At 39.7% G+C, this 24,650-nt stretch overlaps 1 protein-coding gene across 5 annotated transcripts in view; it reads right to left on the bottom strand.

Annotated features, from left to right (window-relative positions):
• The window catches only part of KIAA0825 (KIAA0825 ortholog), a 373,307-nt gene that overhangs the window by 262,406 nt on the left and 86,251 nt on the right, over nt 1–24,650 (bottom strand). For 4 of the 5 annotated variants that reach the window (XM_019532382.1, XM_019532379.1, XM_019532380.1 and 1 more), the window contains exons 6-8: nt 14,513–14,683; nt 5,696–5,790; nt 2,842–3,069 (exon numbers count right to left, since the gene is read on the bottom strand). In XM_019532382.1, the coding sequence (XP_019387927.1) occupies nt 2,842–3,069; nt 5,696–5,790; nt 14,513–14,683 (494 nt within the window). The remainder of the gene's footprint in view (nt 1–2,841; nt 3,070–5,695; nt 5,791–14,512; nt 14,684–24,650) is intronic. The other variant, XM_019532383.1, reaches the window with a different exon arrangement.

Below are 24,650 nucleotides of genomic sequence, written 5' to 3' on the forward strand. Positions count from 1 at the left end.
TATGAGAAGAGGCTGAGGGACCTGAATCTCTTCAGTCTCCACAAGAGGAGACTGAGGGGGGATCTTGTGGCTGCCTACAACCTTATCAGGGGCCACCAGCAGGGACCCAGGGAAAGTCTGTTCACCAGGGCCCCCCTTGGAGTCACCAGGAGCAATGGCCACAAGCTGAGGGAAGATGGGTTTAGGGTAGATATTAGGAAGAACTACTTCACTGTAAGAGTGGCCAGAGCTTGGAATAGGCTCCCCAGAGAGGTGGTGCTCTCACCTTCCCTGGAAATCTTCAAGAGGAGACTGGATGGGCACCTGGCTGGGGTCTTATGACCCCTGCCACCCCCCAGTGCTCCTTCCTGCCCATGGCAGGGGGTCGGACTCGATGATCTGTCTAGGTCCCTTCCCACTCACTGATTCTATGACAGTTTTTTCAAAGATCTTCCCCAGGACTGAAGTCAGATTGACTGATCTATAGTTGGCAGGGTCATCCCCCTTTCCCTTCTTAAGAATGGGTACCACATTCACCTTCTTCCAGTCATTAGGGACAACTCCTGTGTTCCATAATTCCTCAAACAGCCTTGTCAGAGGCACCACTATGAACTCGGCCAGCTCTTTCAGCACTCTCGGGTGAACGTTGTCTGGACCAGCCGACTTGAAAATGTCCAATTGATCTAAGAGTATCTTCACCTTTTCCGGACTGATTTTATGAGGACCACTGTCATTGCTGCATTTTCTGAACCCTTGGTCTGGTGACCAGTTCTTTCCTGGTTTCAGGAATAGTGATGCAAAGTAATTGTTGAGGAGCTCTGCCTTTTCACAGGGCTCAGCTGTAGGCTTCCCTTCTGTGTTCAGTAGGGGTGCCACAGTGGAGCTTGAATTTTTCTTGCTCCCTATGTACCTATAGAAGGATTTGTTGTTATCTTTAATTTCAGTCTCCGGCTTGACTTCCATGGATGCCTTGGCTTTCCTTGTCTTGTGTCTGTAGATCCTGGCTGCACGAGTGTACTCTTCTCCGGATCCCAACCATTTTTCCATTGGATGTATGCTTCTTTTTTCTTTTTGAGAATTTCCTTTATGTTTCTGTTGAGGCAGGGGTTCTCTTGGCCCCTCTCCCTCTTTTTGATTGTGTGGGGATAGCCTGTTTTTGAGCTATAAGAATAGCCTCCTTGAGGAAGCGCCATCCTTCTTGAGCTCCCAAGTCATCCTGCCTGACGCTGGTTGCAATGGGCCTTTCCAACTAGACTCCTGGGTTAACCAACGTTCTCCCATCTGAAGTCTAGGACTTTGTTCTGCTGATAGAGTTCCCAGCCTTTCGGTGGATGGTGAAACTGATCGGATTGTGATCGCTGTCACCCAAAGTACCTCCAATCTCCAGGTCACCTATTACATCTTCTCCTTTGGTCAGCACCAAGTCCAGAGTGGCTTTACTCCTAGTCAGCCCCTCCATAGGCTGTATCAAGAACAGGTCATCTATAGTCTCCAGGAAGTTGGTTGATCTGCTGAAGCAGGCTGAATGATCTTCCCAACAGATGTTGGGGTAGTTGAAGTGGAAAGGTGGACTTTGGAAATCATCTGTCTAGCATGCAGTGAAGGAGGGATTTCCAGGTACAAGAGAGCACGGGGATAGGTGTCAGGGCTGGCTGGAGCAGAGCAGAGAGCAGGAAGGGGAAGATGTAAACCACCATTCAAAGAAACCCAAGACTTTCTGTCATGAGCCTCATTTGGCAACTTGTCTTTCATTCAGCATATGTCACCATAGTGGGATGAAAGTCATTTACAGGATTTTTATTTAAAAAGCCCATGCTCAAGGGGGCACAAGCTGGCACTTTCTACAATGAAGGTTTGCGTTGACATTATAGGCCTCAGTCCTGCAGCAGTCTTAGCAGGGAGTGCTATGCCACTGCCCTCGAGGAACACACAGAGCTGGGCTAAGCCTCGCTGTTGTTGGATACAGAGGTTGGATGCCATGCCTGGATAGGAGAGTGCTTGGCAGCTGTGGAGGATTTGAAGCAAGGACAGGAGGTTTACCATTGTATAGTTGGTCTGAGGTCCTACTGTGTAGATGGCCTCACATCTCAAGTTAGGTAATTTTGCTGGAGACCACAGAGAAGAGTAGCTTGCCTTATATCAGAGAGAGAGAGAGTATATAGTAGTATACACTGATAGTTTGGGGTGGCTTCTTAATGAAGATCTGAATTACCTGGAAAAAATATATATACTGTGTGTGTGTGTGTGTGTGTGTGTGTGTGTGTGTGTGTAGTTTTCAGTTTGGACATCTTACTGAAAGCCTGTATTTTTTTTAAAACATCTAACAGTTCTGCTTACTGTCAACTGTACTCCATCCCAAATGACTAAAACACTTGAAAAAAATTCCTACTTTAAAAACCTTTAAGATATTATTCCGTTAGACAAACCATTTAATTAATCAACATATTTGACCTTTTGGACAAATCAAAGAACTCCAATTTGGCAGTAATATTTGTTATGATGATTAAATGGTATGCCTAAGGAAATAAATACAGGAAACCCTTTTTATAGTAATTCTTCAAAGTTTTCAACCATTTTATCATCAAACTGGGAGGTAATACAGCAGATAGTAATCAGAATGGCTTAGAATCCTTTGATGAAAAAAATAATGCTGGCAAAGTTAAAAAGTTCATTCCGTTTAATACAGACTATGGGTGAATGTATAAAGCAAAGCTCAAGAGTGTATTGTAATGCCTCTCACATTCTTAATTCCATTTATATGAGACGTGGAATATTAATGGTACTGTAAGTACTTCAAAGCTTAGATGGCAAACAACCTTGGCATTCTGTCTCCCCTCAAACTTCAGATCTTTTGATACCTGCCTTTACAATTCGTTTTGGTCGCTCCTCCTGGTGAACTGCTCCCCAGGACTCCTTCATTTGCTGGGTGTTTACAAGGCTCATTGAATAGCTTGCAGCAGAAGACTGTTCTTTCTGCTCATGCTGAAGAATTTTAGTTGAAAAATCTTCAATTGCTGTTGATATACAGTGATCCATAGAAGAAGACAGGTTTTTAAATGCATTTCTCCAGCCAAAATCCAAGAAAATAGGCTGAAATATACGTTTATATAACATCAATCCAAATGCAACAATGAGTGTTACTATTGTTATGGTCCTAAATTTATAAGAATACCAATACACAAGATGTCTAGAGAAATTTTGTCACATCTAGCAAGAGTATTCACATAACTTAGAAACTATAACTCCTTAATTTTATTTATTTTTATATATATATATTATATAAATATAATATATATTCAGAGATAGATATACTTAACACATGTTATAAGCATAGTGATGTTTCATTTGAGTTGTCACTGGATTTAATAAAAGTATTCTAAGTTTATTTATAAAATATATATTTCAACTCTTAAAACATCTTTCTATAAGCAGGAGACTGCACGTAAAAGAAATCTTTCAAATTAATATATTTAAGAAAGTAAATTATATTTTATAGCCACTTTATAGTTTAAGAAGTGGTTTTAACATAAAAACCACATACTACTCTCTCTTACTTTGAATACATAAAATCCTAAACCAGCAACAAATAACCAAGGGGTAAACTGTTAAAAGAAACTGTTCTAACACATCTAAAGTACATTTAATTTCTTTAGCACTGGATTTTACAAAGGCTTCAACTGGTCCGTGTTGAATGAGCTCTCAAACTTCACAAAAGAATGAGAGACCTCTAAGGTGGATCTGACTCCTGCCAACTGTACATGCAAGTACAACATGGACCATATCCTGATTTTCATTCAATTTTACTTTGTACTGTCCAGTTAGCATAAAGCAGACAAAGCCAAAAACAGCCAACTGAGAATTCCTTCACTGTAAAAGGGATGTTTCAGGAGCAAAAGACTTAATCTAAGCTGTTATATAGGGAGTGATAGGAGAAGAGAAAAAAAGAGACTATTTAGGGCTATTTGAATCGTAAAATTGGCTTATCAAATGTCACTGCTGGAAAATAACAGACCTGGCATATATTTAGATCACATCAGGTTTCAGAAGCTCAAATACGACTGTGGCAGCACACCTTTGGGTGCCTGCCACTTTAAGAGTGGAAAACAGGCACCAGCCAGGTGCCTGATGAGGGCAGCTGTCTTGAGCACTAGGCATATAAACACTGCCTGGCTGAGCTGCATAGGACATCTAGCAGGTAGGAGCAGGAGGCTTTTGGTCTTGGGCATGACCTAAAACTGCACCCTGCCAGGGAAGGGTGGCCTGGTGGGACTCCTAGTGGCATGGGAGCCCCCAAGAAATGCCAGGCCAGTTACCTCCCCAGTGAACGGTGAGGAGGGGTGCCTTAACCCCAGCCCCTATCTTCGGGTCGGCTTTGGGAAGCAGTAGTGGGGCCAGGCTCAGCTGTGGCCACCTGAGCCTGTGAGGCAGGTGCAAGAGCCCAGGGAGTGAGTGTGGTGGGCCAGGTACAGCAACTGGAGTGCCAGCTGAGCCTACACGGGTGGCTGACCCTGAGACCCTGAGAGACGGCAGTATAGTGAGGCTCTAGGGAAGAGGGCAGAGTTGTGGCCTCACACAGAATACAGCTGAAGGGGAGTAGACCTGAAGGACTGTGCATGGGAGGAGGCTGAGTAGGGCTGAATTGGGAGTAGGCCTCAAGGGCAGCGCAAGGGCCAGTCCTGTGAGTAGCTAAATGTAAGGATGTAGTTGAGTGCAAGGAAGATGAGAAGCCCCCATGGTGGGGTGTGGTATAGAGGCCCTAAAGCAGGAATGGGGAGTAGGCCAAGGTATGTTTTGAGATACCTGAGGCCATATTTGGGCCAGAGGCCAAGTAGGGGGCTCAGCCAGAGAGTTAGGGGCAAGTCCTGACCCTGGTAAGTCCTCCACTGCAAGGAGGATGAGGGTGGGTCAAAAGAAAGACCTAAAGGTTAAGCACAATGACCTGCTACTCCAGGGAGGGAGGGAGAGTCCCTATGAGATGCTGGAGTACCAGTCATGGTGTAGGTTATGACTACATCATGTGGATGCCACCTGCAAGGCATGGGCTGCAGTGTAGGGAAGATTTGGAGCCGCAGATAGCACCCCCTGGTATCGGGGCAGGAAATGGGCAGTCTCCCGCATTATACCACCAGTTTATGGAAACAGCAAAGTCGTGGCAGGAAAGACTGGGTGGACTGCCCCATAGAGACAGGTAGGCAGGCCAGCATGAGACCCAGCCCTGAGCGTGCCCCCTGTCACAATAACATTTTAAATTGGTAAATAGAGGACAAAATCCTTCAATAAGGTTTAGTTGCTCACTAATATCAAAGAAATTAGTCTTAATTTTAAGAACAAACCCCAGGAGTAATCATCGGTATGATCAGATGCTCTGATTTCCATATATTTTGGAAAATTATGCTGCATTGGAAAACATATGAAATATCGAAAAGGGACTTGCAAGTTTTTGCCTTCCTCTCTATAACTGAGGTATCTTTTACTTCTGATTTTGGCTTTGTTATACTTTAATATTTTGGACATACAGCCATGTTCTCCACTTCACATGCATAGGATTTTATTCTACCTGAAAGGAGATTTTTTTTCCTAAAATTAATTGTAATAACCAAATTATTAAACTCTGAAGATAGGTGGTTATAATGAACATGCTGACTGACCTTATACTGATGACAAAGACCTAAAAAAACCAAACCCCTACAAAGTTCAAGATTCTTTTCATACTCACCTCTTTCACCTGAAGTAACTGTTCAGGAAGCACACTAGTTTCATTTGCTCTAGCTTCCCCTATTAAAAGCTCCCCACTAGCTTTCTTCAGAACTCCTGCACAGTATGATAAAGGGGATCAAAGTTAAGATTAATTCTGTAGAAAAGTCTGCAGCCTACAACACCTTCTGATATATCGAAATGCATTATAAAAAAGAAATCAACAAGATGTAGTGGAATACTAATGTTATGCAAAAGTCAAATTCAGGTTATACATAGTCCTTTTTATATAATAAGATGAAATTCACATCCCATTGTATTCATATTTTATACATGTGTGTATATAATGTGTAAATTATAGCTCTTTTTGTTATTAATTCATTTTTATATTGATTGTGTAGTCACTTGTTTCTACAGAGAATAGATAACTTCAGAGCAGCTGTGTAAAAATTAATTTCTGTTCTTTGCCCAATAAATTAAATAAATTGTAAGGCACTATATATTTTAAACTTTTTGGTTATTTTAAATGCTGACACTATAAGAATAAAATGACACCTAATTAGTTCAATTATTACATACAACATAATGACCCAAACCAGTGAAACAGGCAGACTTCTCTGGCATTAATAACTCATTAGTAAAGTGCAACATATGGTTCAATCATGCTTTATTGAAGTCTATGGGAATATCATCATTGATTTCATCAGGAACAAACACATAATTAAAATAGAGGTCATATATTTAGGGCCCAAATCCTCAAACACTCACATGAACTGTATCATGAAGTTATCCATGTGTATAAATAGTCAAGGTGTTAGGCTCTTAGATCAGAATATTTCATTTCAGGACAGGGGGCATTTTTCCTCCATACTCTAATACTAAATGCACAATCAATGTTCAACAAATAAAAGAAAGTAAAAGCAAACCAGCTGATCTTTTAAATACCCTTTCATCCCCTTAATGCATAACTACTTCAGTATTGAATGGAAGCTATATTTAATTTATTATTTGAAACGTGCAAAGACAGAAAAATACTAGATAATAAACTATTTTCAGCATAGCTGAAGAGTATCATTAGAAGCATAAACTCAAAGATCTGCTGCTGCTTGAAGGCATTAGTAGGTTGTAGGGTCAAAGCTTAGGAAAATCTTTCCTGTTTGACAAGGCATTCAATTTTCTTGAACATCCACAGGAACTAATTTGTCTAAAGTGGATTTTACCATATGAAAGTTTCATATTCTAAGTTGTCCTTTCAAAACTAGTTGCAAGAAAAAAGCATAACACAAAAAAAATGGCAGACTATAAAGATGGACAAAACTAATTAGATCATCTAGTTCTTTTCATTGCCAGGGCAAGATTGTTCTCTATTGTACATTTACTAATGTTTCATTGGAGTATAGTTTTAAAGGCACTAGGAGATGGAGTTTCTCATACATCTCTTGGGAAATTATTCCAGGCAGATAGTGAATGCTATCAGGGCATTTTCTGATATCCGCTCGACATTTTCTCTCAATTTAATCTCATTATTTCTACTTATTCTCCTTCTTTTTATGTTAGGAAGTCATCAGGCCCTAAGTGTTTACATACTTTAAATATCTGTACACTAACATCTTCATACTGTCACAGCTCAGGTATGCTCTCTATAATTCACTCTTGATCTCTTCTCAAAAAGTCAAATCATCTGGCTTGCTAAGTCATTTATATTGTCATCTCAGAATTCTCTTCAGTTTGTTAATATTTGCAATGAACAAACCACAAGTGAATGCAGTATTTTAGAGAAGATCCTCAGCTGATGCAAACTGTTGCCTCCACAGCTGAATACAACTTTGGGAATTTATACTAATTAAAGATCTTAAGTTTAGTCATGTCAGTGCTGTACAGAAAGGACCACTAGCCTATAATTTAAGGTCTTGGCGTATAAAATAAAAAATTGTTGCTGAAAAAAAAAAAAATCTCATGTGTAAGCTATGTGCAGCTTTCATGTCAGCCTTAAGTTTTTTTGGGGTTTCCTCATCCAACACTAGATTTAACTGTGGGGTCAGCATCCCCTTTAGAGGCAACAGGTCCAAATTGGTCTCCTCTTCCAAGCACCAGCCAATTTCTTTGTTCTCCCTTTTCTAATTATTACAGAAGACTAGACCTAATATAAACTATTTAGTGCCATATGCCAGTAGAGACTCTCCCCAAGCCTGATATTTATCAATTTATTGTAATGATTTGTCTACCGTCTCTTGGCAAAGTAACAGAAAAAAAAATCCAATTTGAATTATTGTTGAAAGCAAAGATTCAAGAAAATGGTATTACATATTTTAATTAAATCCAGAGTTTTTCTGCCAGTCCACTGTAATTCTGTTATAAAGCCATGAAACTTATCAGACATATTTTCTTCCCTTTGTTTAGTACTATTTTTCTCTCTGTATTTGTCCCATTGTTTTTCCGAAGATAATGCTTGGGCTTACTGGACTGTCATTTTTTCTTTCTTTTTTCCTTTTAAAGTTTTTTAGCGTATTACTTACATTTTTATCCAATTTCCATCATCTCATTTGTTTTTTTCTTAGTTTTAGTGGCATAAGGACCATTATGATCACCCTGATGGAAAACTGTGTAACACAGGTCAGAATTGTACCTTCAAAAATTGTTCATAAGTTAAAATCTAATACCACCCAAGCTACTGGCCAGTTGGATTGTACATCTGTTTTCAAAATACCTTTGTTGTGAGCATACTAGAGACATCAGATCTTGAAGAAAACAAGGAATGTCAGCAGACAGTCATTATGAAGCAGAAGAGGCTGAAATATTTGACTAGCAATAGATTGAAGTCCTCATAGATTCTGTCATCTACAACAGAATCTTTAATTTTTGTACCATACTGAGACAGTTCTTGCAACACGCACATGGTAAATGTGAATGTGAAGTTAAAAATCTTTCTTCTGAGAGTAAATCCTATTTTTAAATTCCACAAAATAAAATTTTCTAAGGAAGCTACTGCTGCATCTACCTGTGGGAACTGAAGCAAAAAATCTAACTTGTTTTGCTGGTATGTGTATAACTTCAAAGGCTGTCTATTAAGGCTATGCACCTTGTAAATTTGATCCCATTCTCCCTTTCATTATGCTTTCTAGAAATGGATGTAAAGTAAAAGAACTCTTCTTCTTAAGCTGTGAAGGGAAGACCTTTGCAAATCCTTCTGGTCCCCTGAGGCAATGCTTGTAAACCTAAGGGCTTGACAACTTTGCCCAGGGTGGTTTCAAAGAGCTCCACTGGAAAAAGCTTTTCTTGGCACTCATTATCTGATCTGTCCAAAGTTCACCTTTCTCACTGGAATGGAAAAAAGGTGAGAGAAAGATGAAAGTGTGTTAGATGTTTTTGATTTTAAGAGTCTCAACAAGAGGCTTCTGAAAAGCCAGGGGAAAGAGAGAAAGCACATCTTAAAGATGGAAAGAGAATGCAATTTGGCAGTCTATTCTTCATTCTAAATAAGGGTTTCCTGCTTAACCCTTGACTACTGCTGAATGTTCCAGGTTTCTTCAAATAGAACATTACTCCTGTGATGTTGAATGTACTAGGTATGTCTGAAAAATTCCAGGGAATTCAAGCGAATGTAAATAGATGAGAGGAGCACAGCAGGTATAGTGAAAGAGCGGCAAATAAAGGGTTAATTATACCTATACCCTTACTCCCCCACTGGACAGACATGACGGCCACGCCTTTCTTCCCCTTTCTGAAACCATATTGGTACTGTTTCAGGAAGAATCGCTGGGAAACTGGGAATATATGTGCCAGCTTTGTTAGGAGAAATCTTGCTTCTTCTCTTGATAGGAAAAGAGTCATCATCTTGCTTTGGTGACACGCTAAGGTTTGAAGGACAAAGCACGTTTACATTTAATTTGCAGGGACTCATAAGTTTCCTCAAATATAATTTTGGGAGGAAATTTCTCAGATCTATTTCTTCTTTCAGAAATGAATTATTTCATGTCTAAAATAAGACAATATTGCATTGTCAGTTTTTTAAAAAGTTGTTATACTAAGTTTTCTGTTAACTTTTATTTTTGTTTGGGTAATCCAGGTATAGTTTGAATTTAAGTGTATAACTTGACATGTACAGAACCCTCAGTGAGGAACACATGCTTAGCTAAGTTTGAAAATGAAATGGTAAAAAATCAAGTTACTGAGAATTGACAGAATATGAAAATAAGCTGTAATAGAGAATGCAATGCATAAATCATTTTTGTTCACCTACATTAGGGGTATAAAAGATATAGCCCATGGGGCTCCTGGAGGGGCCAGGAATTTGGTGGCAGGGCCCCACCACTACATTCCAGCATATGGAGTCCAGTTGGGGATGCGCGTCAGTGGCAGAGGGCAAATTACAGGCATGTTAGTCCATATGGCTCAGGAACCCACAGTGGTTAGGGTTGCTGACAACCTACCACCAAAGGTAGGTTCTGGATCTGGCCCACAAGGAGCCCCAGGGTCTGGATCCAGCCCCAGGAGCCAAGGGATTCTGACACCCCTGACCTACATGAAACAGTCTGGGGGCTGAATCCAGAGGATTCCAGATGCAGAACTCTCAAAATCAATTCACAGAACTGTCCAGATCACCTCAGAGCAACTGATACATTCGCCTCCCTAGAGTGTTACTTTGGTTCAGTGCGTCCTCTGGTGCTATTACCTGCCGTGGGAGTTACTCAGAAAGCAGTGGTAGGCAGTACTTCCCTGTAACATCTATTTTCAACTGCCTAAATTGGTCTTCACAGGATTCCATTGTGCATGCTGCAAAGAAACTGTCTTGTTGGCAGCTAGAAGTGTGAACTGCATGTCTTTCTTTTCTTCACTGTTCTTTTTTTGGTTCACAAGCAACCTCCTACCAAAAGCAGAATCTGCAGAAGAGACTACATCCAAGCAATAATGCTATGAAAAAGTATGAAGAGAAGCCCAGGTGGCCACCTTGCAAATTTCCAATGTGGAAGCCTTCGACCTCTCCGCCCAAGAAGCAGCTATAGTCCTAGTGTAATGAGCTTTACAAACCCTGGGAGCCTCTTTACCCTTAACTACATACGCCTCCCTAATACAATCCCTTAACCATCTAGCTAAGGAACTCTTAGAAGCCATTTGACCCCTCTTAAGACCCCCTAAGAGTACAAACAATCTGTCAGAAGATATGAAATCTTTGATTCTTCTGTGATAAACCCTAAGTGTTCCTCTTACATCCAATTTATGCAGCCATTGCTCTTTGTCATCGCTGGGTCTAGGGAAAAAATGAGGGCCAAGAATCCTCCCAGTTTAGACACAATTCAAATATCAGCTTTGTCAAAAAAAAATGAAGAACTGTCCAAAGAAGTACTTTATTTCTGATGGAACTTTACAAATGTTCTATATATCAAGCTTCAAGTCTCCGCATGTTAATGCTGAACAAAGAACAGCTAAACTTGTCATTGTAAACAGCCACATTTTCTGTCATTTTTTGACAGGACTTAAGCAGAAGTCTAATAAGGACCTCTAATAAATACTCAAAATAGCCAAGAAGAAAACGAAACAAGAGCAGGACCTTATTCTATTTGATGTCTGGGAAAACATCATGTCATTGGGAAACAAAGCTTATTTATTATGTATTGATAGTTCCTCTTAACTTATTCACAGTACTAGGGTAAACTGAGTTAACCCTTAGGGTATGCCTACCAGTAATGCAACTGTGGGAGCAGCAATTGAGGCAGGAGCCCCAGGGCTACCTTTGTGAGGGGATGCAAAGGCAGCTGCTAATGCAATGACAGCTGACCCATGTGTCATGGCTGCCCCAGGCGCAGAGCTCTGCCCTGCTATGCTTCTGATGCCTACGCTGCCTTCACAGTAGTAGTCTAACCCCAGCACTGCAGAACTCAAGGTGAGCTACCTTACCCTGTTTCTCAGCAAGTTTTTTTCAGCACCTGCTGAGTTCTGTGCTGCTAGACTACTACCAATACCTGAGCTAGCTCAGTATGTCAACACTATACCATAATAATTTCTGTATTGCACTATAAGTCCTCTAATAAGCCAACACTTCTAAATAAATATATAAGAAGGCTCTTATTTTTGTTAGCACCTACACCACAATCAGGTACACCACATCTGCCAGTACAATCAAAGACACTAGTTTAATGTGACTAATCAATTTATTCTGATCCAGAAACAGGCTTTATCAGTGAGCAAATAATCATGATTATCAGGAAAATATAGGATGGTAACAAAAAAAAGAATTATCTTCTGGTTCTTTACAGAAAAGCTGAAACAACTGGGAATATACTTCTCATTCTCCCCTATCAAACACCTTTTATTTTGCTATTACAGCTCAGATTTCTAATAAATACCACTGGTAAATAATTTTATCAAGCATTGTTTTCTTATTTCTCTAACTATGCCTGCAGTCCATAATTCCCCATAAAAAATGGATGTATTCCAGCAAGGTTTTCTGAATAAATTGAGATCTCTTCCCCAAGAATAGCAAGTCTGAAAACGAAGAAGGGTTTGCGAGTCATAATACCCTAAACTGTAATAGATTTATCATCCTACTTGTTAAGGGGTATAATTCTGTACTCCCTTTGGAACTTCCTGTCAAACCTCCCACAACCCAGAAGACTGCCTTAGCAGCTGATTTAATTATATTCTTCAGATCAGATCTGGAAAGTATAGCCCCAACTTAGGACACAATCTGACACTGCACGAAGAGTAGAATGAATGCAAAACAGCAGTATAATTCAAAACAAAGAAACCTCAAAACAATCTTACATACTTATGCATCAAATTAATCTTATGCCTAATTGTTCACAAGATCATGTGCTTCATGGAAAGCAGCATTTCTTTCTCAATATTCCCTTTATCAAGGTATATATTACTCTAAATAGCTACACATTTCTGTGCAAATTACACTGCACATGGTGTTTACTATTTTTGGAGTGTTTTCATTTAATTACACATCTATTGAAGAAAACAGAAATAAAAACAGCACCTGTGATTAATTCAGTTAACGAGGCTCCTAACAAATATGGTCTGACAAACCTTTATCTTCCATACAAAATTTCATTAACATCTCTGAAGGGTCATAAGGGTCTACCATGATATATCTCTTATTGGGTGTGTTCAGACCAGTCTCAGATTTATTTAATTTTATTTTAACAAAAATAACTTTCATTTCTTTATTTGAATGACATGACATCCACAAATTTCAGAGAAGAAATGCACAATCCACACTCCATTAACAAAACATGTGCCTCTGAACTCTTTCAACTTCACCTATCTCTTCATCTTTGTATTCTTAGATCAAACTCCCAGAACAGCTTTCTTTCGAGCCTGCAGCTGGGGTAGAGAGATAGCAGTACTTGACTCCGCCAGTCCTCTCCCCCTGTGCAGTCTGGCCTCATTTCTAATGAAATATTTTCCTGCAATATAATCAAAGCTCTTGAGACTACCTGTTCTCTGGTGTCTTCATTTAATTGCATTGGGTAAAAAAGCTGGGTAAAATATATGCACACCATTTTTTAGCTGTCAGGTTATCATCCTTCCAGTAGTCAGCTTTCATGGTTGCATGTTTTCTTCATTTGAAATAATGACATAATCCATAAAATAAATAAACATTTATTTCTGAAAGTGTACATTACAGTGAGTAGGCCCACTGAAGTCAATGGAACAACTCATACTAGTAAGCATTGTGCACAACTGCATTTGCACAATCAGGTTCTTAGTTAAAACAAGGCACATTTCCATGAAAATATTTTAAACTGCTATTAAATTTACCTAAAATTGATGTTCAAAGTTCAATGCTTTTCCCATTTAATACAAGAATTGCAGCCTTCACAGAGCATGCTCAGAAATATTAACATTACAAAAGTTTCACCTCCATTTATTTTGTTACATATAATATGTGGATAAATTTCTGATGGGAAAAAAACATGTTTTCCTATTAAGAGAAATAATTTCTATACATTAAATCTTAAGTGGAACATAGTTGCAGACCACAGTTAAGGCATCTCATATACGACTCAATGGGTGCATCTGCATGTGTGCTTTACTGTAGTTGAACTAATTAGCTCCACAGTAACGCATCACCATCTACACATGTGCAGGTATTAGGGTGCAGTAAATTAATTAAGTCTCCCATAAGACAGTACTTTCAGAGTACTGTACTATCAGAGACAGTACTATGTTATGGCAGAGTAAGTACCTGCACTAAACTGCATGTGTAGATGGTGACAGGGACTGGCTGGGGCATGATGGTGCTAAAGTGTGGGGCTGCCTGTTGCCTGGTTCTGCACTTTAGCACCCTTGTGTCCCAGGCAGCCCTCTGATGCCTGATGTCACCACCTGGAGCCTGTGGCTGACACCCTGGGCCAGGGTGCTCCACCCCAGCTCAAAGTGCTGCAGTCCTGGGTGTATGTGTAGATGCGGAGTCTGTAAGAAATTAGCTCCACTGTGAACTGCACCAGAGTTTATTTTGTTGCATTAATTGCATATGTAGATGCACCCAATATGTATGAATTTGTAACCACCCCAACTTCTGCTTGAGGTCACCTCCAGTTGACCTAGCTGCAAATGGGTACCTAGCCATTCGATGTGCCTAAATCATGATAGCTCTTTGGGTTACCAGGCTTAGGAGGACCTCAGTCTTTGAAAAAAAAATCTTTTAGATACAAGTACAACTGAATTATTTTAGAAAAATATTTAATCAAAAGTCATTAGAAATTTGTTTATATTGTGGAAGACGATATCATTCAGAGTCCTGATAACCTACATCTTTTAGGAGGAAATACAACATGATCTTTTATCCCAACTGGAAAGAAAACTGTACATGAGAAAAATTATATATTACCTTGAACTTTTTTATTCTTCTCAGTGAAACAAGGTAACAACAGAATTTCTTCAAAGAGCTCTTCAATTTTCTCTTCCAGCAACAAAAAGAGTTTTGTAAGTTGAGAAAGACATCTAAGTTGATATAATGTTAAACAAAAGTTCTTTCCTTTTGGGGGATTTTCCTGGCTGCCTGTCCAAACAAAAAAATCATAAAATGTCTTTTACTTTTCAGTAAGAAAATGCTTACAATAAAAGGAATTATAGAAAACTAGAGTATATCAAACCAGTCTCATTCTTGTTATAATACAAAATACCATGTTAGGAGCTGAAACAACCCAGGGATAAATCTAAATGTTGTTTTAAATTACAATATCTAAAGAGCATCCCGTTACACAATAACTGCCAGACATGAATCATTAGTCCACATTGCATTTTCATCATGTAATACTCCTTTTCCAAATTTTACACTGGCGAAAATAGGGAGAAAAAAAAAAGACAAGGAGGTGATAGCATAATTGAAATCCCTGGCTAACATTTTTGAGCCATTTTCTCCATTAACAAGTGCCAGAGACTTGATTCCTCTACCAGATAACGCTTTACTGTATCCCACCCCCTGGTCTTGATTTTTGTCCTTTCACATCACTGCAAGATAAGTGCTAGTCTTATATATCATTTAGTATTGGTCAGCCATAGTCTAGATCTCAACTAGAGAACCATCAAGATTTAGGCCACATACAGACATTCAGTTTCTCTGGAGCAGCAACTCTCCCAGGAGAAACCAGGAGTGTACAGATGTTCAGGATTTTTCTCCCGGAGCAAGAATAGCCACCCCAAGAGAAAAATAACCTGCAAACTACCAGTTACATAACTCCTGGGAAAGTTTCTCTCAGAAGAGTAAATTTATGTGCAACTTCCCTTCTGAGAGAAGCCAAAGAAGAAGTGCTCCAGCATCCCAGGGTACTTTGCTCCCCTCCCCCAGGCCCCTTGCACCACAGAAAAAGTGTGTTACTCAGGCTGGACTCTACTTCTCCAGTCCAGTAGGGAGCAGAATATGTCCCCCCTTCACAATCCCACACTGCCAATCAGAGCTACCAGGCAGACTAAGGAAGCCTGCAGAGCATGCTGAGATGTATGCACAGGGGCCCCCTGGCTGTATAGCATTAACATTACAAGCTGTCTGCTCTGCAAGCACTCAGCATTGGAGCATCTGTTCAGGTGTCTCTAGGCAAGTTTTTTTCTACCACGAGAACAAATCCACGAGATTTCTCCCAGGTCATATTGTTTTGTGTATGCAACCTTAGTTCTAGGTTGTGTAAACCCTTTCAAATAATCTCAGAGAATTCTCCCAGGTTAGTTTTCTCTGTAGAAAAACCTACCCAGAGCCATGTATACAGACATTTGATTGCTAAGGCCCTGAAGGGAGGAGAGCTTGCAGTACTAACACTATATAGCTAAGGGGAGCCCTGTGCAGTCATCTCAGAATGCTTGGCAGAGTACTCCCTTAGTCTGCCTGGTGACATTTGACAGCAGTGCATTGGACAACGTTAACTTGATGACCCAGATTGCCCATAGTTAGTCTATGTTTCTCTGAAGCACAACATGAGGATTTTGAAGAAAGCATGTCTGGTCTCTGCTGGAGCAGCAGAATCCATTAAGTGACACACATGCTCCCTTGGGGGCAAGAGGGAGAAGGACTGCACAAAAGAACTATACTCTCTTTTAGGAGAAGCCATGGCATGTATAGACATTTGCTCTCCCTGGAGTGGGCATTTTTATTCTGGGAGAAAAAACCTGAACATTGACTGTCCCCTGAAAAACTGAATGTCTATATGAGGCCCTAACCCATGACAAGACTGTAACTCAGTAGACGTCTAGCACATTGTTCATAGCTGATTTTTAATTCTTTTCTGGTTTGATTCCATGTCAAAATAAATTTAATTAAGAAGTGCGCATGCATTAGATAAAAGATTTAATACATAAGACTATAAATGAAGCGTGCAATTCAGTTGTTCTCTAGGAAGATGAATATTTATTTTTATATTTATTAATCTTTTATAGCCTAATGTATTTTAAATTGTTCATATTATCTCCACTGTAAACAATGCCTGTTACTGGTAGTGTTGGAGTGATGTTTTAGCTGTGATGGTCCAAGAAAAATGCAAGAGGCAAGGGTTTTATAGGTTATTTCTTTGTTGGACCAACAGCATAGTTTGTTTAAATCTCCATCAACTATGCAGTTGATCCAGTAAAAGATAATGCCCACAAAAATCCTTGCTTCTGTTACTGGTACCATTATGGACCTTACCTATGGTAAAATCAGAAGCTTTATGCTTCTTGTACACAAACCTTAGAGTGTTAATTTTGTATCATATCTTCAAGATGTTACCTTCCTTAGCATTCAAAGAGTTTTCAAAATTAAATATCAGGAAGTCTAAACTTAATATTAGAATGCCGATATAAAATTCAGCTTTTATTATTGGACTGTGCTCATACTTTTCTTTTGGAATTTCTTGCTTGCCTACCTGCAAAATTACAACTGAATTCCAGATTGCAGTATTCGTTAACAAATATGGATGGGGGCTTTTACAACCAAAAGCTGCTCTTCAGAAAACATTCTGAGAGATATTTTACAGATGAAAACATTGTGTTAAAAAATTTAATTGACTGAATGAAGAAACACCTCTTTACTATGTATTAAAAGTTTGGGATGTATCACATCAATACAATGCCCCTCTGCAAGCCACCTTGTCTAATACTCTGCCTGCACAATGCAGCTAAAGAAAGTGACATCTGAGCAAAAAAAGACATCAGTCTAGCCCTCCACAAATTTGGACATCTTAGGTTTGAAAAAAAGTGAGGCTGTCAGTGAAAAAAAATATCACTAAATGGTTTTTTTAAAGAAATTTAACATTTCATTTTCAATGTGTGAAAACATAATATTACATATTACATCTAGGGAATCCTGCTTGAGCATGTAGCTACATTGTATAATACTGTTCTCATTTAGTTCTATTAAACTGTACAGTTTAAAAGATGTAACAAATATATTTACTTTATAACTTGCTGAATGTAACATTTTAAAAAACATATAATTTTGCAATGCTGAGCAAACAAATAGCGCTTTCACTATCTAGGACAGAGAAGGCCAACCTGTGGCATGGGTGCCATAAGTGGCATAGGCAGCCTCCATATGTAGAATCTGGCAGAGTGAGAAGGGAACACAGTGGCAGATAAAACAAGGGATGGAAAGTTGAGAAGCAGCTTGGCAGGAAAGCAGAATGCTGAGCAGTAGATTGGATAAGGGAAATGGATCGGAGTGGCACTGAGGGAGGATACCAGGTTCATTGGTGGCATGCCTGCAAAAAAGTTTGGCCCCCCAGTACTCTAGTAGTTACCTCCATGTTTCAGAAGGGTTCTGTAGCCAATGAAATGTCAACAAAATGGTATGTGTTGAAATTTAGGGTACACAGACTTCCACAAAGCCCAGAACATGTATTCTGGTGTTCCTCACTCTGTTCTTTTCAGAGATGGGTAAAAAGAAATTTCATATCTATATTACTATTACCATTGTTGTTTTTCCCCCTCTGAACAACAAATAAGTAATGGTATTTGTGTCATTGTAGTTCTATTCGTGGGTTTTATACTTTCACTTCCAGCAAATGATATACTACTAATCTAAGTTTTCTGTACCATTGCTGGAAAGTTTGAAAACATAAGCTTAATGCATCTGAAATAATGGATGTTTGCTTGGGTCCACAAACTGCAAGACATAGTGGCTCTGAGAAGTGAGAACTGAACAATCCATTTCAACAGCTTGTTAACTCTAAGCCACACTGTTCTTGGCAACCTTGTAGTGCTGCCCCTTTATCTTAACCATGATCACTGCAAATGGGGGCTAGATTCGTAGATTAGGGGCAGGTATAGAGGATTCCATATTGTAGCATGCCATCTTACTTTAATATGGCTTTATTAATACCTTAAATATCCCCAGTGAGAACCATTTCATAATTTCAATGAGCAGAAAGACAGAAATTCCTTGAACCCAATAAGAAAACATACAAATCAACCAAAAACACTCCATACAATCATACTAATTTGAAGGTTTTTTCAAATTCTGAGAAAAGACCCATAACCATTTTTTTAAATGTCAATGAGCTTTTAAAATATACATGAACTGTAATTTGAAGACACCAAGTTCAAAATTCCCTATTCTTACCAGCCATTAAGAAGGTGGAAGAATACTTTAAAAATAAGCTACACTTTGCACAGTATATGCAAAGGAATATACTATGTGCTACATTATGCAATGCTATGCATTCACATAGTGTGTGTGTGTGTTATGCTATGTATTCACATAGTGTATATATATGGATATATATAGATATGCGCGCACACACACACACACACACACACACACAATTTTCTCACACATCACACGCCCCCAAAAAGACATGCACCTTGTTTTTGGAAGGCAGAATGTAGAAAAAAAGACTTTTTCATAGTCATTGCTAATTTGTATGACAGTTTTCCTGGAAACACAGAGTATCCAGGAAGCGTGGCATCCCTGGAGACTGTCTGGGTAAGACAGCAGGAATGTCCTGGTGTGGCAGTACAGCAATAAGTTTAGGCCACAGACCCTTGCAAGGGCAATAGGAAGACTTTTACTTCTTTACTGAAAGTAGTTCTTTGTAAAAAGTTCTTGTAAATAATTAAGTTTTGTTTCTACACCACAAGCCTCATCAAGATATAACTGACTGAATGCAGCAGCACATTTAACACCTGAGCCAGCTCAGCTGCTATTTCAGCGACAAGTTACAGTGCTCAGCCAAGAGTTACTGCAAATTCCTTAGCAGCTGTGAGAGGGTTAGCACTAGACTCTGCCCCTTCTACTTCCTGGGCTGGACAGAAACATAGCCATCTTGGCAGCCATTAGAGCACACTGTCTCTGTTTCTACTCTATTCTTCTGTTCCAGTGAGGAAAAATCTGCATCCCCACTTACGCCATGCACCCCAATTTTAGAGGGCTGATTTTTGGAGAAAAGGGTGTGTGCATGGCATGTGAGCAGATATGGTAATAATTTCCACTCAAAACATTCTACTCCATGAAACCAGATTTCTTTGAAATTAGATATTGAATGTACTCGATAGTATTTAACTGAACAGTAACTATACATGTAAGATACTTGTAAGTACTTTAATCATTAATATAACTTCATTTGAAACTGGTAAAGAGGGTTAAATTAATTGGAATACTTAAGTATAATGAGGAACATAAAACGAGAAATAACTTTATCATATATCTTAGTGAAAATTTTATTTTCTTTTATAGAAACTAAAAGTGTATTCCCTGCTGCTCTGAAAGTAGACATAGAATTGGAGACACTACAATGCAATGTATATTAGGAAATTAGCTCTAAATGAGCTAGCTCAAGTACTGGTAAAACATATGCCATTGTTTTTACTAACAGCATCACTGCCATCTTCTTTCTGGATCTAAGATAACTTTTAAAACAGAGATCTCCAACTGCCAGCAAGAAGAATGAAAGATTCTGGATGAGAATGAGATTCTGGAGATATATACGCAACAGGATTCCCAAATGTGTTACACTTAGCTTGTTTGTGTATCAGTATTATTTATATACTCAAGTGGAACCTAATTATGGTTTCTTTGGCAAATTAAATTTAAGTACTCTGGAGTTGAAAAATACTAGATTTTAAAACCTATATGTTCTTTTATTTATTTTATTTTCATGTATACTTTTAGAATATTCTGGATATTTAGACATGCAACACTACAAGACATTTTGCAGTAGTCCATCTTAGAATCTAGCTAAAGTTAAAAAGTACTTTATGCTCGAGAAGGCAATCCATCAGCAATATGGGTTCAATTTGAAGCTCAAGTGCTGAGGCTCAGGCTTGTAGTGAATTGGTATGCAGCAGTTCAAGTAACAATTTACTAATCACCTGGTGATACCGTTTTGCAGTGTAGTTATTTGTCATTCACACTAATGTAACACAATAAACTCATATACTAACTTGAATTAATTGTTGTAGTGAAGACAAGCCCTTTAAAGCCTTCCAAGAAAACTGTATGCTTTTAAAAAATATTAGAATGTTAGTTTTTTCAGCTGTAATAATGAAAGTGAACAATAAATGTGGAAAACTGTTTTTGCCCTTTTCAAATCACCTTGAAATTAGCTGAGCAAGTTTAGTGACTCCCTTATTTCTCAAAACCCCCCAAAAAGAAATAGAAAAAACCAATACATCATGGAATCTTTCATTCCTTTTCTTTGTGAGCACACAAGCCACTAAGACAATTATCTGTGCTTCTGCTCCTCCCTCCTCTCTTGTACAGCCCAAATACTGACTTACTAGCACTCAATGAAAATGGTTTAGCTTATTAACATCATATCCAACTAGGGACAATACTGATTAAGACTATGTCTACATGATGCAGCTCATCTAGATTCTTACACAAGTTTTAGCCCAAGCTCTTGAAACATCTACCCAGAAAAACCTAACCTGTTTTCAGAAGTGTTTTAAGTCAAGACCAGCTTATTCACCCAAGTATATGGGCTTGAGATCAACCTCCGTTATGCCCTAGGTAGTGACTTATTCATTTCACAGTGAGGCAAAAGAGCACTGTTGGCAGATCTCTAAAGCCATTCCCATAATTCCCCCTAATGAACAAATTATTCTACAACTGGTACAATTTAATGGGAAAGAATCCTAAAGCATGTGTGCCCAAAGAACCACAGGATGTACCCCAAGACACATGCAGGTTACTGCAGAAACTGTAAGAACAGTAATGCAGGTAGGCAATACTACGTTAAATAGGTGCTTAGCCCAAGGGTATGATACCTAGGTTGTATGAAGAATATTAGTTATAACCTAAGGAACTTAAGCATATTTAAACATAAATTTAACTGAATTAGGTGACAGTATTGGCAAGAACTACTAGTTTTTGTAGAAAAGGCAAATTATGTCCACCACTATCCACAAAAATCCCCCAAACACCATGCAGATTTTATTCACAATACTAAAAGCTTGGCACTTCTTGAGTCTTGATGAAAGCATTAAGAAACGTGCCACCCCAAATGCACTTCATATTGCTATGTTACAGGTTTGAAATTTTAAGAGTAAAAAACCCCCCAAAAACCTTTGAGTTAATTTTTTTTTAACTGACAGAAAAATAAACCTCATTACTCAACAGTTTTCTTGGATCATGGAAAACATTTTTTTATTCTGATAACAAAGAAATGGTCAAAGTACACTTTACGGAGCTTTCCAAAAAATATGTAATTTTGGCTTAGAACAAATATAAGCAATTTAAGTGCAAAAATGTATATAATTTTCAAAGTTATAAGTACCTAAATAGGGCATCAAAATAAAAGCATCTTTCCAGCCTTAAATATGGAACAGAAACACTACGATTCAAGTTTGTAAGAGGTTATTATTTATCACAGCTATTTTCATACTGTAGTCCTTTAGACCACTGGTGATTCACAAAACACCTGCTAGTAGCCTGCTGAGAGCTGGTTTGTAAGATGATTCTGGTTACCTTGTTTCAAGGTGTTAAATCATTATAAATGAAACTATTTTTTGCCAATATGTCCGTACATAATTGTTTCATGTATGCAACTGCTGTAGTTGTCATAATCCTGTGGTGGAATTGTGGTCTATGTGAGGTGGTCATCTGATGTTGATACACAGCTTATGAGAAATAAATTTAAGTAAAATGAGGTCTAAAATACAAAAGAACAGAAAATAATAAAATATGCTAAATACATAAAATAATACATTCATACACTTTACATTTATTTTAAGAAGCAACATCTGCAGAAACTTTACGTTTATATGCCGCAGATACCAGTTAAATCAGCAACAGCAATATAGTAGGAAAGAAGCACACAATGATGAACAGTGAAATCAAGGACTACTGCATTTGTGACACCAATGGGAACATTAAATAAAAATCCCATCTTTGAACAATTTAAACTGAGCACAGTATAGAGACTCATTTTACTCAGTGTAATCCTAACATGCAGTTTTAAAATGTTATTGATGTAAGAAAAAAATTAGGTCTGTCCTTGCCCAAAGAAATTATAGAAAAATTAAAGACCCATGTATGAAAGAAGGCCTCCTTGTAATAGTCAATATATGCTATCCACACTTCAAGGTTAATATTCATCAAGGATTTCCTATAACATCTCTCAAACAATGAATGCCAGTCTTTATTCCTTTTTATTTTGTTTGCATAGTAGGGCAGAAATTGCTTGAACAACAATGTTGCTAATCAGTTGGGAGCTTCTTTATTAGGAATAAGAGAAGGTACAGAATTAGAAAGTCCCACTGCCCTTATCAGTTCTAAACCAGCATATCTGCTTTAGGTAGGTCAATGAAGCAATTTTCAAAGCCCTATACAACAAAAGACATGCAATCTTAAATATATATGTGTGTACCAATTTTAAATATATATCTTACCAACATAGCTATAATATCTGACAATCTAATATATTTAGAGATAATATTTGTGTATTTATCTTTTCACTTACAAAGATGAGCCTGTTTTAGCTAGAAAAGCAGAACCATCAGAAATAAAGATATGCTAGATCTAAACTATTACCGTATACCCACTTTTCTATGATTCTGTGGTTTTCTATTTACTGTTCCTGCTCTTGAGAGGATGGCACATGATCATAGACATATAGACTACAGACAGACATTCAAAAAGATAGACCCTGAATTGATTCAACCTTTGTAGGTTAGTCTAACCTGCCCAGGCTGAACCAATTTGTATCAGGACAAATATTCTCTCTGGACTGAGGCACTGCAGGCACATACCTGTAGTTGCTCAGGCCAGGCGCCAGGGGGCCCTAGAGCATGTGCTCAGATGCAGGGATACTGTGCAATGGGGGGAGGGGGGCTGTAGCCAGTCCGGGCTGAACTGGCCAGAGAAGGTTTAATTCCTCCATCTCCATCCTACTGGCAGGAACCAGAACTGGGTCTGCTGGGCGCTCCCCCCTTGCTGCTGCAGCACCAGGGCACCATGGGCCCTGAGGCAGAAGGGGGCAAGGAGGAGAGTTAGTTTCCCATCTACCCCCACTGGCAGCCGGATCTGCCTGCCCTCACCACCATGCTCCCAGCCTCGGTATAGGCCTGCTGTCCCCTCCACCTGATGATGGAGGGAGGAGGAATAACCCCTGACCCTGCTCCCCCACACCAGAAGGGGCCCTGCCAGCTGGCATCTGGCCACACCCTCTCCCTGATGCTGCAGTGAGAGAGGGCAGGGCCCTTGTTGGGGGAAGCAGCCCCTGTCATAATGTGGAGGAACATGGCCTCCTTCTTGGAGGGGGCGCTGTGCTGCAGGGCTGGCAGGGCTGCGGTGGCAGCACCAGGGTCCAGAGCAGGCCAGAGCCCTGCAATTCCTCAGCAGTGCTACTGCACTCCGCAACAGCTCTACCAGCACCACAGAGCAGCCCCCACTGGGAAGGGGCTCATGCTCTGGGAAGCCGTGACAGGCTGCTGGCCATTCTTGGTCACTCACTGCTTGCTGCTTCAGCTGCTGGGTAGAGGTGGGGATGGTGGAAGGGCCCAACCCCCACCACTCTGTCTTTGCTTCAGCAGGCAGTAATTGAATAAGCACCCCCAGGAGGGAGCTTGCCCTGAGCACAGAAGGGCTGCTGGCACCACAACAGGGCCTGCTTGGCCTGGCTGCAGCAGCCACTCAGCCTGTGCTTGGGGCCAGTGGCTGAATAAGCCCCCTCTTGCTGGGAGGTGGCTGGCCCCAAGCACAAAGTGGTAGCAGCCAGGTCAGGCAGATCCTGCTGTGGTGCCAGTAGCCTCTGTGCTTGGGGCCAGCCCCCTGCCAGCAGGAGGGGGCTTATTTAGCTGCTGGCTGCAAGCACTGCAGCAGGGTCTGCCCAGCCCCGCCAAAGCTGCCGCTTGGCCTGTGCTCAGGGCCAGCAACTGAATAAGCTCCCTCTTGTGGGGATGGGGCTTACCCAAAGCACAGACCAAGCATCGGGGGCTGGGCCCTGCCCCTGCCCAGCAGCTGGAATGACAGGCAGTGAGTGACCGTGACAGCAGCAGCCTGTCACAGGTTCCTGGAGCACAAGCCCCTTCCTGACAGGGGCCACACTGTGGGGTCACCAGAG

The sequence above is a fragment of the Crocodylus porosus genome, unplaced genomic scaffold, assembly GCF_001723895.1.
Source record: "Crocodylus porosus isolate Cpor-Errol unplaced genomic scaffold, CroPor_comp1, whole genome shotgun sequence".
NCBI classification, from domain to species: domain Eukaryota; kingdom Metazoa; phylum Chordata; order Crocodylia; family Crocodylidae; genus Crocodylus; species Crocodylus porosus.